The 15695-nt window shown below is 38.7% G+C and overlaps 1 protein-coding gene across 1 annotated transcript in view; it reads left to right on the top strand.

Moving 5' to 3' along the window:
* Positions 1-15695, top strand: part of ANO3 (anoctamin 3) — a 452166-nt gene that overhangs the window by 330826 nt on the left and 105645 nt on the right. The window contains 3 exon segments of the mRNA XM_055549165.1: positions 8714-8845; positions 9406-9512; positions 11943-11998. Coding sequence (XP_055405140.1) covers positions 8714-8845; positions 9406-9512; positions 11943-11998 — 295 coding nt within the window.

A 15695-nucleotide genomic window follows, 5' to 3' on the forward strand; every position in this document is an offset into this window, starting at 1 on the left:
GCAGTGATTTTGGAGCCCCCTAAAATAAAGTCTGATAGAAGCAAGGTCTGATGCTGTAAAGAGCAATATTGCATAGGAACCTGGAATGTCAGGTCCATGAACCAAGGCAAATTGGAAGTGGTCAAACAAGAGATGGCAAGAGTGAATGTCAACATTCTAGGAATCAGTGAACTAAAATGGACTGGAATGGGTGAATTTAACTCAGAAGACCATTATATCTACTACTGCAGGCAGGAATCCCTCAGAAGAAATGGAGTATCCATCATGGTCAACAAAAGATTCTGAAATGCAGTACTTGGATGCAATCTCAAAAATGACAGAATGATCTCTGTTCGTTTCCAAGGCAAACCATTCAATATCACAGTAATCCAAGTCTATGCCCCAACCAGTAATGCTGAAGAAGCTGAAGTTGAACGGTTCTATGAAGACCTACAAGACCTTTTAGAACTAACACCCAAAAAAGATGTCCTTTCCATTATAGGGGACTGGAATGCAAAAGTAGGAAGTCAAGAAACACCTGGAGTAACAGGCAAATTTGGCCTTGGAATACAGAATGAAGCAGGGCAAAGACTGATAGAGTTTTGCCAAGAAAATGCACTGATCATAGCAAACACCCTCTTCCAACAACACAAGAGAAGACTCTATACATGGACATCACCAGATGGTCAACACCGAAATCAGATTGATTATATTCTTTGCAGCCAAAGATGGAGAAGCTCTGTACAGTCAACAAAAACAAGACCAGGAGCTGACTGTGGCTCAGATCATGAACTCCTTTTGTCAAATTCAGACTTAAATTGAAGAAAGTAGGGAAAACCACTAGACCATTCAGGTATGACCTAAATCAAATCCCTTATGATTATAGAGTGAAAGTGAGAAATAGATTTAAGAGCCTAGATCTGATAGATAGAGTGCCTGATGAACTATGGAATGAGGTTCGTGACATTGTATAGGAGACAGGGATCAAGACCATCCCCATGGAAAAGAAATGCAAAAAAGCAAATGGCTGTCTAGGGAGGCCTTACAAATAGCTGTGAAAAGAAGAGAAGTGAAAAGCAAAGGAGAAAAGGAAAGATATAAGCATCTGAATGCAGAGTTCCAAAGAATAGCAAGAAGAGATAAAAAAGCCTTCCTCAGTGATCAATGCAAAGAAATCGAGGAAAAGAACAGAATGGGAAAGACTAGAGATCTCTTCGAGAAAATTAGAGATACCAAGGGCACATTTCATGCAAAGATGGGCTCGATAAAGGACAGAAATGGTATGGATCTAATAGACGCAGAAGATATTAAGAAGAGGTGGCAAGAATACACAGAAGAACTATACAAAAAAGATCTTCATGACCCAGATAATCACGTAGGTGTAATCACTCATCTAGAGCCAGACATCCTGGAATGTGAAGTCAAGTGGGCCTTAGAAAGCATCACTACGAACAAAGCTAGTGGAGGTGATGGAATTCCAGTTGAGCTATTTCAAATCCTGAAAGATGATGCTGTGAAAGTGCTGTACTCAATAGGCCAGCAAATTTGGAAAACTCAGCAGTGGCCACAGGACTGGAAAAGGTCAGTTTTCATTCCAATCCCAAAGAAAGCCAATGCCAAAGAATGCTCAAACTACCACACAATTACACTCATCTCACACGCTAGTAAAATAATGCTCAAAATTCTCCAAGCCAGGCTTCAGCAATACGTGAACCGTGAACTTCCTGATGTTCAAGCTGGTTTTAGAAAAGGCAGAGGAACCAGAGATCAAATTGCCAACATCTGCTGGATCATGGAAAAACCAAAAGAGTTCCAAAAAAACATCTATTTCTGCTTTATTGACTATGCCAAAGCCTTTGACTGTGTGGATCACAATGAACTGTGGAAAATTCTGCAAGAGATGGGAATACCAGACCACCTGACCTGCTTCTTGAGAAACCTGTATGCAGGTCAGGAAGAAACAGTTAGAACTGGACATGGAACAACAGACTGGTTCCAAATAGGAAAAGGAGTACATCAAGGCTGTATATTGTCACCTTGCTTATTTAACTTATATGCAGAGTACATCACGAGAAACGCTGGGCTGGAAGAAGCACAAGCTGGAATCAAGATTTCTGGGAGAAATATCAATAACTTCAGATATGCAGATGACACCACCCTTATGGCAGAAAGTGAAGAGGTTCTAAAATGCCTCTTGATAAAAGTGAAAGAGGAGAGTAAAAAAGTTGGCTTAAAGCTCAATTCAGAAAAAAGATCATGGCATCTGGTCCCATCACTTCATGGGAAATAGATGGGGAAACAGTGGAAATAGTGGCTGACTTTATTTTTGGGGGCTCTAAAATCACTGCAGATGGTGACTGCAGCCATGAAATTAAAAGACGCTTACTCCTTGGAAGGAAAGTTATGACCAACCTAGATAGCATATTCAAAAGCAGAGACATTACTTTGCCATCAAAGGTCTGTCTAGTCAAGGCTATGGTTTTTCCAGTGGTCATGTATGGACGTGAGAGTTGGACTGTGAAGAAGGCTGAGTGCCCAAGAATTGATGCCTTTGAACTGTGGTGTTGGAGAAGACTCTTGAGAGTCCCTTGGGCTGCAAGGAGATCCAACCAGTCCATTCTGAAGGAGATCAGCTCTGGGATTTCTTTGGAAGGAATGATGCTAAAGCTGAAACTCCAGTACTTTGGCCACCTCATGCGAAGAGTTGATTCATTGGAAAAGACTGACTCTGGGAGGGATTGGGGGCAGGAGGAGAAGGGGACGATAGAGGATGAGATGGCTGGATGGCATCACTGACTCAAGGGACGTGAGTCTGAGTGAACTTCCGAGTTGGTGATGGACAGGGAGGCCTGACATGCTGGGATTCATGGGGTCACAAAGAGTCGGACATGACTGAGCAACTGAACTGAACTGAAAATAAAGTCTCTCATTGTTTCCACTGTTTCCCCATCTATTTGCCATGAAGTGATGGGACGAGATGCCATGATCTTAGTTTTCTGAATGTTGAGTTTTAAGCCAAATTTTTCCACTCCTCTTTCATCAAGAGGCTCTTTAGATCTTTGCTTTCTGCTGTAATGGTGGTTTCATCAGCATATGTAAGGCTACTGATATTTTTGTGGCAGTCTTGATACCAGCTTGTGCTTCATTGAGCCTGGCATTTTGCATGATGTACTCTACATATAAGTTAAATAAGCAAAGTGACAATATATAGCCTTGATGTACTCCTTTCCCGATTTGGAACTAGTCTGTTGTTCCATGTCCAGTTCTAACTGTTGCTTGTTGACCTGCATACAGATATCTCAGGAGGCAGGTCAGGTGGTCTGGTATTCCCATCTCTTTAAGAACTTTCCACATTTTGTTGTGATCCACACAGTCAAAGGCTTTGGTGTAGTCAATAAAGCAGAAGTAGAAGTTTTTCTGGAACTCTCTTGCTTTTTCCATAATCCAATAGATGCTGGCAATTTGACCTCTGGTTCCTCTGCTTTTTCTAAATCCAGCTTGAACATCTGGAAGTTCATGGTTCATGTATCATTGAAGCCTGGCTTGGATAATTTTGAGCATTATTTGCTAGTGGGTGTGTGAGATGAGTGCAATTGTGCAGTAGTTTGAGCATTCCTTGTCATTGCCTTTCTTTGGGATTTGAATGAAAACTGACCTTTTCCAGTCCTGTGGCCACTGCTTAGTTTTCCAAATTTGCTGGCATATTGAGTGCAACAATTTCACAGCATCATCTTTTAGGATTTGAAATAGCTCAACTGGAATTCCATCACCTTTCCTAGCTTTGTTCGTAGTGATACTTCCAAAAGCCCACTTGACTTTGCATTCCAGGATGACTGGCTCTAGGTGAGTGATCACACCATTGTGATTATCTGGTTTGGTAGAGTGTCGATAATACATTAGATTGCATAGATGGCCTGGAGGTGGTTGTGTTGGTTGTAGAAGTAGTAGTGATATTCCTTTTCCTTATTAATGTCATAAATTTTATTGAGTCTTCACTTTGCACTGTAGGGTCAGGCTTTACCTATTTAGTTATCAGGATATCCCTTCAATTAAGAGATGAGAAAACTGAATGAGAATCAAAGAAATTAAGTAATAAGCTAGATCTTCACATCATGTGATTCAGATCCAACCATGACTGCATTGGACATGTCCTGACACATAGACATCACCAGATGGTCAACACTGAAATTGGATTGGTTATATTCTTTGCAGCCAAAGATGGAGAAGCTCTATAGAGTCAGCAAAAACAAGACCGGAAGCTGACTGTGGCTCAGATCATGAACTCCTTATTGCCAAATTCCGACTTAAATTGAAGAAAGTGGGGAAAACCACTAGACTACTCAGGTATGATGTAAATAAAATCAAATATGATTATACAGTGGAAGTGAGAAATAGATTTAAGGGACTAGATCTGATAGAGTGCCTGAAGAACTATGGACGGAACTTTTTGACATTGTACAGGAGACAGGAATCAAGACTGTCCCCAAGAAAAAAATTGCAAAATGGTGGTCTGGGGAGGCCTTACAAATACTGTGAAAAGAAGAGAAGCGAAAAGCAAAGGAGAAAAGGAAAGATACAAGCATCTGATGTAGAATTCCAAAGACGAGCAAAGAGAGATAAGAAAGCCTTCCTTGACAATCAGTGCAAAGAAATAGAGGAAAATAATAGAATGGGAAAGACTAGAGATCTCCTTAAGAAAATTAGAGATGCCAAGGGAACATTTGATGCAAAGATGGGCTCAATAAAGGACAGAAGTGGTATTAACCTAACAAAAGCAGAAGATATTAAGAAGAGGTGGCAAGAATACACAGAAGAACTATACAAAAAAGATCTTCACGACCCAGATAATCACAATGGTGTGATCACTCATCTAGAGCCAGACATCCTGGAATGTGAAGTCAAGTGGGCCTTAGGAAGTATCACTATGAACAAAGCTAGTGGAGGTGATGGAATTCCAGTTGAGCTATTTCAAATCCTGAAAGATGATGCTGTGAAACTGCTGCACTCAATAAGTCAGCAAATTTGGAAAACTCAGCAGTGGCCACAGGACTGGAAAAGGTCAGTTTTCATTCCAATCCCAAAGAAAGCCAATGCCAAAGAATGCTCAAACTACCACACAATTATACTCATCTCACACGCTAGTAAAATAATGCTCAAAATTCTGCAAGCCAGGCTTCAGCAATATGTGAACCATGAATTCCTGATGTTCAAGCTGCTTTTAGAAAAGGCAGAGGAACCAGAGATCAAATTGCCAACATCCGCTGGATCATGGAAAAACCAAGAGAGTTCCAAAAAAACATCTATTTCTGCTTTATTGACTATGCCAAAGCCTTTGAGTGTGTGGATCACAATCAACTGTGGAAAATTCTTCAAGAGATGGAAATACCAGACCACCTGACCTGCTTCTTGAGAAACCTGTATGCAGGTCAGGAAGAAACAGTTAGAACTGGACATGGAACAACAGACTGGTTCCAAATAGGAAAAGGAGTACATCAAGGCTGTATATTGTCACCCTGCTTATTTAACTTATATGCAGAGTACATCATGAGAAACGCTGGACTGGAAGAAACACAAGCTGGAATCAAGATTGCCGGGAGGAATATCAATAACCTCAGATATGCAGATGACACCACCCTTATGGCAGAAAGTGAAGAAGAACTAAAGAGCCTCTTGATGAAAGTGAAAGAGGAGAGTGAAAAGTTGGCTTAAAGCTCAACATTCAGAAAACGAAGATCATGGTATCCAGTCCCATCACTTCATGGCAAATAGATGGGGAAACAGTGGAAATAGTGGCTGACTTTATTTTTCTGGGCTCCAAAATCACTGCAGATGGTGATTGCAGCCATGAAATTAAAAGATGCTTACTCCTTGGAAGGAGAGTTATGACCAACCTAGATATTATATTCAAAAGCAGAGACATTACTTTGCCAACAAAGGTCCGTTTAGTCAAGGCTATGGTTTTTCCAGTAGTCATGTATGGATCTGAGAGTTGAACTATAAATAAATCTGAGCACCAAAGAATTGATGCTTTTGAACTGTGGTGTTGAAGAAGACTCTTGAGAGTCCCTTGGCCCTCAAGGAGATCCAACCAGCCCATCCTAAAGGAGATCAGTCCTGGGTGTTCATTGGAAGGACTGATGCTGAAGCTGAAACTACAATACTTTGGCCACCTGATGTGAAGAGCTGCCTCATTGGAAAAGACCCTGATGCTGGGAAAGATTGAGGGCAGGAGGAGAAGGGGACAACAGAGATGAGATGGTTGGTTAGCATCACCGACTCAATGGACGTGGGTTTGGGTAGACTCTGGGAGTTGGTGATGGACAGGGAGGCCTGGTGTACTGCGATTCATGGGGTTGCAAAGAGTTGGACACAACTGAGCAACTGATCTGAACTGAACTGACTGCATTTCATTAGCAGGCATCATTTTTTCCTTCACAGTAAGTGTGTGAAAAGCCTAAACTGATAATATGATTTATTTTTCTTTAAAATGTCAATGATGATCTAAAAGTCACTTTATTTCATTTGTCTAATTTTGTCAGAGATAATAAGCCCTTGAGTCCTGTAGCTTATCAGTGTTTTCTAATTGTCATCAGATGCCTCTTTTATTTGATCCTCCTAGCCACCTAATGAAGTAGGAGAGATGGAATTACTTCCTGTTTTTACAGATGAGGGACCTAAAGCTCAAAGACTGGAAATGTTTGGCTCAGTTTCCATACTGGCAATTTCATCCTCTAGCTTGTATAGCATTGTTTTCTTCACTAGGCTGAATTTGAAGAGTTAGAATAATTGCTTTATAATACACTCAGTGTTTTTACATGTCTGTGCACCTGTGGCTAGAATGTGGTGATATTTTGTGATTTCAGAGATTTTCTTTGTAGTGAGAAGAAGCAAAAAAGACTCTTCAGATAATTTTAATGTGTTATTTTAGGCTAGAAAGAAACACACTGGTCCCTGCAAAACCAAAAAAAAAAAAAAAAAGATGTGGCATCTAAATGATAACCTTATTTGGTAAAGAAAAGGTCCAAACTCTTTACGTGCTAAAGTTTAACATCAAGACGACGTTTGTTTCAAATTATGCATGGTATTTTTACCATAATAGACTAGTGAAATAATTTCTAAGATACAATCATTGCCTGCAGATTGTTGTACTAAATTTTTTAAAGTTTAAGCAGAGTTGGCCAATGGAGAAGGCAATGGCACCCCACTCCAGTACTCTTGCCTGGAAAATCCCATGGATGGAGGAGCCTGGAAGGCTGCAGTCCATGAGGTCGCTGAGGGTCGGACACGACTGAGCGACTTCACTTTCACTTTTCACTTTCATGCATTGGAAAAGGAAATGGCAACCCACTCCAGTGTTCTTGCTTGGAGAATCCCAGGGACAGAGGAGCCTGGTAGGAGGCCGTCTATGGGATCACACAGAGTTGGACACGACTGAAGTGACTTAGCAGCAGCAGCAGCAGAGTTGGCCAAACAAATATTATGAGACATTGTACTTCTCTAGGAAAATATTCTTTCCTGCCACTTTGACTTACTATTACAGAAGAAGCCAAAAATTGCCAAAGATGGACCTCATAGTGTATAAATATAGCACATTTTTATAAGTATAACATAGCAGAGTTCATGGATAGCAGGATGAGCACCACAGAAGCTAGTTAGAAATGCAGGGTCTCAGAACTCAAGCCTGTTGAATTAGCATCTGCATTTTAACAAGCTATTCAGGTGATTTAACTGTCCATTAAAGTCCTGAAAGCACAACAAAGGCTCCTTGACTCAACTTTACTTGTTGTTAATAATCAAGTTTAAAGTAAAACACCAACTCACAACTGTCTAGCAATGTCAGTATGATTACTTTTATGAGTGAAGAAACCAAGGCAAGAAGTTAAATAACTTGTTCCTGCTGCTGCTGCTGCTGCTAAGTCGCTTCATTTGTTTCCGACTCGGTGCGACCCCACAGACGGCAGCCCACCAGGCTCCCCCGTCCCTGGGATTCTCCAGGCAAGAATGCTGGAGTGGGTTGCCATTTCCTTCTCCAATGCATGAAAGTGAAAAGTGAAAGTGAAGTTGCTCAGTCGTGTCCGACCCTCAGCGACCCCATGGACTGCAGCCCACCAGGCTCCTCCGTCCATGTGATTTTCCAGGCAAGAGTACAGCGCCCATAATGCAGAGCTGCCTTTGAACGCAATTTTTCTTGATTCCAAAACCCTTGCTGGTCCCATAGGACCTGTGGCTCCTAAAACTGAGTGTGTTGAGTATGTTGGAGCCATTTCTTACTTTTCAGTTTCCATGTTTGTGGAGCCACATTGCTGTAGATTTTCTAAAGTGATCTGTAGCCACACGCATACACACAGACACACACACACACACACACACACACACACACACACACACATATATATACATGTATACAAACAACTTTAATAAATAATCTCACTGGTTTTATTCTTTATGCTTTTTCCTATGCCATCTTTATACATGATGAGTTTCTAATATTTTTCCACAAGACTTTTCTTATGAGGATAACCTAGTTGTCCCGAAGGAATTTAAATAAATGCAAGATTTGGTTTGCTTTGGAATATATTTCCTTTGTGTGAGCACAGAAATAATACAGGTGTGTGGGTATGAGTGTGGATGTATGTATGTCTTTGGGAAACTCTTTTTCAGAATGGTAGTGAAAGGTAGACATTCATGACTCTGAAATGCAACCTAATTGATAAAAAATGTGACCTTGTTCCAGGGTGCAAAAATATTTTAGGAGAATCAAAAAATGGATGTCCCAAAACCCAATGGTTCTCGACAAGTCAGCTTTCCCAGAGCTGGAGGAGTCAGACTGCTATACTGGCCCCTTCAGCCGTGCACGGATTCACCAGTGAGTTCCCATATCTTTTCTTCCAGCATCTCTTGAAATCACCCTTTTGCTCTTTACATAATTGGCTCTCACATTTATTTCATGCAACTCTTTCTGCATTGGGAGAGTAGGACATGAAGGGAAAGGGAGAAACATTGCTTATTGCTAAAGTACTGAAAACAAAATAAGCTAGCTCCTCGCTTGGAAAGTGCAGTATGGGGGAATGACATCAATTGTTAATGTGTTCTATTTGGAACCACATTGCTTAAGGTAGTACAAAATTTATGGGAGGCAAAAGACAATCTCTTCTTGTTTCATGCTCAACAAGAAATACGAGGATATCTAGGCTTCCTTATAAACTGAAAGATATTAAAATGAATATTTGATAATGCCCTGTATTATTTATAACTGTAGCCAAATGATTTTCTTTTAAGAAGAGCGTTTCTCTTCTGATTTACTATACTTTACATGCATTCATTTTAAGGGGAAAAATGCATGGATGACTACCCAGGACCTTATAACTGTTGCTAGATTCTGTGGTCTGCTTTGAATATTAAAACCAATCCCCTTAATCTTCCCAGCTTCATAATTAACAATAAGGACACCTTCTTCAGCAATGCTACTCGAAGCAGAATAGTCTATCACATGCTGCAGCACACCAAATATGAAAATGGAATATCAAAAGTGGGTAAGAACATTAATTCAAAATGCAATATGGTATTTACTTTTACTAATTACACTCAGAAGTATTTTTTGACTACTGAAGCTTTGCATTCTTGCATTAGATATGAGGATATAATGCAGTGAACAAATTCTCAACCCTCTTTTTTTCAGCCTTTAATGAAAGAAAACAAAATAAAACAAAGCTTTTTTAAGGGCATATGGCAACATGTATTGAAATGTGAAATGTTCCAAAACTTTGGAACATAGACTTTATTTCTTGAAATTTATTCCAAAGGAAAAAATCTGACTCTAGAATAATGATATATGTAGATATTTGTCCACTGTGGCTTTGTAAACAGAAAATAGAATAGAGTCCTCTACTCCAGTAGAGGAATACTGGTGATACTTTGTCCACTAGGATATATCCACATAATGTATCCATTAAAAATGATGTGATTTGATTCACTCAACTCAAATGTATTCAGCATCTATTATACTCTACATATTATAAAATATATATGACATAGACCCTTTACTGATGGAGATTGAGAATTAGTATCAGTTCTCTATTTGTTGACTTTGAAAGGTAGCTGAAAGCAATTATTAAGCTGAAAAAATTATTACAAAACTATAAGTCTAATATAATTCCATTTCCTAAACACAGATGAAAAAAATCTAGACTATATATGAAATATTTTAGAGATTATCTCTGAAAGGTGAGATTATACCTAACTTTAGCTTTCTAAACATCTGTGTTGTTTGAATGTTTAGCACTGTGCTACAGCATGTCTGATGCAACAGAAAATTGAGAAAGTATCACCAGGGAAAATTAAGTAAAATTGCAAAGTTTACACAGAGCAAAGCAGAAAACAGCAGGTATCAGATGAGCTGGCCATTTGTTAGGGTGAAAAAGATGGCTGAAGAAATAGAGTATTAGTCACATTCTAAAAACTTTTAAAAATAAAGAGTTGATAGCCAATGGAAACTTGTACTAATATCTACTAATTTGCATTCAAATAGAATGCCACATTAGTAAAATGAACTATGTTTCAAGTCATCCAAAGAGGAATGTTCAGACTTTGGTTCTCTTCTGATTAATAATTAATTTATTATCTAGCAGTCAAAATAATTACTTTAAGCACTAAATCTTTATTAAAAATTTTACAGTTAATCAGATGTTTTCTAAATAAGAAATATAGAGAAATCCAGACTGTAAACTACAAACGTGTCTAAATGATAGCACTATGTGCTTATGTAGTCTTTAAAGAGAAAATTGACATTTAAATGATTCATGCACTTTGTCAAACATGCAATAAACAGAGAAGGGTATAAAAATAAAATTTAAAAATTGGCACTGTTACAAAATAGTGCTAAATTTACATACATACATATATATCTCATAATTAGAATCATCCAATGTTCACAATTTTCTGTCCTTTTCAAAATTACCATTATGTATATTTTCTCAAGCCCTTAGTATGCCTGAAAACATTATTGTAAATAGCTATAAATACTCTGTTATAAGCATTCATCAAACTGCAGTCATTTACCAAGCCCTAATATAATTGTTTGGACCCTAATAATGAAGCAATTCCCTAATTTTGATGTATCAGATCAGATCAGATCAGTCACTCAGTCATGTCTGACTCTTTGCGACCCCATGAATCGCAGCACGCCAGGCCTCCCTGTCCATCACCAACTCCTGGAGTTCACTCAGACTCACGTGCATTGAGTCAGTGATGCCATCCAGCCATCTCATCCTCTGTCGTCCCCTTCTCCTCCTGCCCCCAATCCCTCCCAGCATCAGAGTCTTTTCCAATGAGTCAACTCTTCGCATGAGGTGGCCAAAGTGCTGGAGTTTCAGCTTTAGCATCATTCCTTCCAAAGAAATCCCAGGGCTGATCTCCTTCAGATTCTTTACTAATGTAAATGATATTGCAATAAAAATTTCTCCTCAGAAAAGTTTTATCAATATCTAGTCTTCCCAAAACGATATGAGAGAGTCCATTTCACTACACTCTCATTGGGTCAGAAGAAATTTTAAAAAGAGTCACATATTGCTTTTTATTCTCTTTGGATCAGCATTAAAGAATTAAACATTTCTTGATACGCAATCTCCTTTTGAGACATTTTTTCTTGAGGAAAAACAAGTTGTTCCAGGTTCATCCACCTCCAAATAAGTTGGTAATAAAATGCCCACATTTCATGATATGGCAAAGTGCCACCTGTTAGCACCTTGCAAAGCTCCATTTATTATTGTTATAAGGACACAATTAGACTCTTAGATTCAGTCTCTTTCACAGTGTCACTGTGCTTGTAGGTGGTACAGCTGTGGAAGTCATTTGGGATATTTTATTTTAAAATTAATTTATTGATCCAAGTATTATGTATGTTGCTTCAGAGGGAATTCTTCAATTAAACTAACTCAGTTAATGTTCTATTCTTCTCTTTCCAGGTATCTGTAAACTTATAAACAATGGCTCATATATAGCAGCTTTTCCCCCACATGAGGTAATTTTAAAGAACAATTTCCATTAAAAAAAAATTTCTCCTGTTCAATGCTTGGTCTCATTTTTTTTTCAGTTAAGTCTAGCTGCCTTATTCCAGGAGGGTTCAATTAAGTGAGTGGCCCGGGACCTTTCTGAGACCCCCATTATAATCTGTGCCTGTGCACTGGTTCTATATTCCTTCTGTAGTTTGCCCTGTACCAGGAATCCCGGCCTCGGAGGGAACGCGTGGACGTGACTCAGCCACTCTGACCAGACTGTTCCAGCATAGAGCTCCAGGCTTGACGCAGCTTGGAATTCACACAGCTGTGAAACAGGGCAGATTCTGGTCTGTGCCTACTGCCTTGGGATACCTGAAAGCCCAAGGAAAACCTCAACCCCAACCCTACACCCCATTATTTACTTGATTTTCTGCCAGATTATTGCTTCTTCCAGTTTTCAGTAGGTCATGTTGTGGTAGACTCTGCCTGTTGAGTCATTAACGATACATAAATCAGTTTTAAACTCCCTCCCCCAACATAACACATGCACACACACACACACACACACACACACACACAATATTCTTTTTTAAGGCAGTTTTGCATTTTAAAATAAGAACAAAGTATTTAGGGGTTTAATGTGTGTGTTTTCAAAGCCCAGCAGTCTTCTATTTTTAAAGGCTGAGAACTCAGAACCTAATCGCTATACCAGAGGAATTCACAGTCTAATATAACTCATAAAAGGTAAAATGTATTGAGCACTTCCTGTTTGGTACTGAGCTGTTATTTATATGGACTATCTCATTTAATCCTTGCGAACAACCCTTTGAGATGGGCAATAATATTGACCCTATTTTATAGATAGACCATTGAGTCTGAGAAAAGTTAAGTATTAATGGCACAGTTTTGAACCTAGGCATCCAGACTTCAAAGCTTCTATTCATTATGGTATACCTACTGATATTAGGAATAGAAATGACGATAGCAGATAATGTGTTAGAGTGTTTCATAAAACAGGTCCTATGCGTGAATATTCCCATTCATCTGACAGTAACCCTGGAGAGGAGATATTATTTTGCCCTTGCAGAGAGACAGAAACATGGCTCAGAAATTAAAAACCATGTCCAATACAACTTAGTCAGTAAGTGGTGAAGTGTTTGGAGTGTGAGTCCCCACAGGAGCTTCTATAGCACATCGTTTGTTTTCTTATTTTAAATACTTTGTCTACCTAAGTAGTCTGTGTTCTGACAGTTTTTATTTTTTGACAGTTTCTTATGTGAAATTTGGAACCTATTAGGAATAGGTTGGAGAAGGAAATGGCAACCCACTCCAGTATTCTTACCTAGAGAATCCCATGGACAGAGGAGCCTGGAGGGCTGCCATCTATGGGGTCGCACAGAGTCGGACACGACTGAAGCGACTTAGCAGCAGCAGCAGCAGCAGGAATAGGTTGTAAATAATAGTCATTTTCCCATTTATTCTTGTAATTTTGTAGAAAAACTAACATATGGTACGCATATACAAAATTACAGGTACAAATATACAAAATGACCGAAAACAATATTGTTGAAATACAGGCAATGAAAATAAAGCGGCAAGTCAATAAAATGGACTCGGGAAGGCTATTACTTGAAGAAAGAAAAACAAAGCTTATTTAGAGGAAAATGGAGTCAATGGACTCTTTAATTTGAATAAGGGCACTCACAGTTTTAGACCTCCTTTTTCCTTCATGCAAGAGTGTTATTAATATCAGTCTTATACTTTTACCACAGTTGAGATTTATTTTTTGCTTACAAAAAAGACAATAGCAAGAGGGGAGAAAGAGACATTTCCAGGGAAATTTGGCACAACAATGAAGAAAGGGAAGGAGAGGAGTATATATATGAGAAAGACTGCCTAGGTAGAATTGATAATCCCACCAATTATGAGTAGTGGAGACAAAAGAAAAGTGTGTTGGCTGGATGAGGGGGCTGATCATGGAAAAGGTAGGGATCAAGGCATGTACATAGTCCTGTGAAAATACATGGTTGAGCAGGAGTCTGAACTTTGGTCCGTTTTCTCTTGCAGTTCATCTCATGTCACTGTCATCCCAGAACTTTGTGGTTCATTGAGATTAATGAGTAGAAGTCAGACAATGATGTACTAGAGATTCTGAAAGTTAGCATCTTAAATCCAGGAAATGCCTACATCTAACCATTGAGGCTGGCAAGGAAAGTCATGTATTTTAGAAGGATTATCAGGAATGATTTAAAGAAACCTGAGATTTTGATTTACCTTCCCGTCTCAGGGCAAGCTATCTTAATGGGTAGGCCAATTTCAAAAGAAAACAAACTTTTCTCAAGCGGATGTCTTAAGCATCTTGATCTTTCCTCCCATCTCCTTAGCTTCCAATCTTTAAGCACCTTGGGTTCCCTTAGGAAAGAAAACTCTGAGACTGCACACTAACTGTACTTCTGCTTTTACCTGATTAATTTATTTTGTTAGAAGTGAAAGTGAAAAGTGAAAGTAGCTCAGTTGTGTCTGACTCTTTGCGACCCCATGGACTATGCAGTCCAGGGAATTCTCTAGGCAAGAACACTGGAGTGAGTAGCCATTTCCTTCTCCAGGGGATCTTCTTAACCCAGGGATCGAACCCAGGTCTCCAGCATTGCAGGCAGATTCTTTGCCAACTGAGCTATCAGGAAAACCTGGAAGTGAGAAAAACAGAAGCAAAATCCATATGAACCTTTCATTTCAGCCTTGAGGCACCTGCAGACCATAAATCAGGTGCCATTTTTTCTTCATAGGATCTCACCGCCCTGATTGCCTAGAACGATGTTAGTTTGACACTGTTCAACTGCCAGAGTATAGCAAACATCTATAAAATTAACTAACAGTGATTTTGTACTTCTTATGTGCCTGACATTTTATAGCTATACGCCAAGTGGGTCCTCACAAAACCTCTTCTATATTGATATATCATCAATATTTATTCTTATCCCCATAATCTAAGTGAGGTAACTGAAACATAACTTGACTAGCTTTAAATTTTCATCAAACATGTCATAAAAGTAGAATCACACATCAAAGTGAGCAGAGGAACTTCATTAAGTTCTGTGTCTAAGTTTTGATTCAGAAAATAAAATTATTATATCTATTGTCCTTTTTTATTATAGAAGCAGAGCAGTTCAGCCTTCAGGGAACACTTTCTTCCAAAAGACAGATATATTCTATGTTTCTGAAACTGCATATGACAGATTTTTGAGAGGCGATATAAAGAATTTTAAAACACAATTCCATTTTTGGAATATCTTATCTGAAGTAAGTTTTAAAAATTCTAGAATTTAAAAACATGGCTAAAACTGGTGACATATCTCTTATACTTTAAACACTTTTAATTAAAATATAGTTGATTTACAATATTATATTAATTTCATGTGTACAGTGTAGTGATTCTTTTAGACGGGGAGCACTTATTTAATGAACATTTACTCTTTTCATTAGCTTCTATTAATGAAGTAAATATTTTCTGGGACTGGATAGCTTATCAAAGCAGAATAAGACTCAGTTTCTGAACTAAAGGCTATAGCAATTTCTCTTGATGATGATGAAGACATTGTGTTTATTAAAAGACCTCAAGTTTCAAACAAACCTAAAGTCTAATTTAAGTAAAAGGGATTTCATTGGGTTAAAAAAGGAATTTAAGAAAAGTTTTAAAGAACTATCAGAATATTTTCAATA

This window comes from Bubalus kerabau, chromosome 15, assembly GCF_029407905.1.
Source record: "Bubalus kerabau isolate K-KA32 ecotype Philippines breed swamp buffalo chromosome 15, PCC_UOA_SB_1v2, whole genome shotgun sequence".
In the NCBI taxonomy this organism is placed as follows: Eukaryota; Metazoa; Chordata; class Mammalia; order Artiodactyla; family Bovidae; genus Bubalus; species Bubalus kerabau.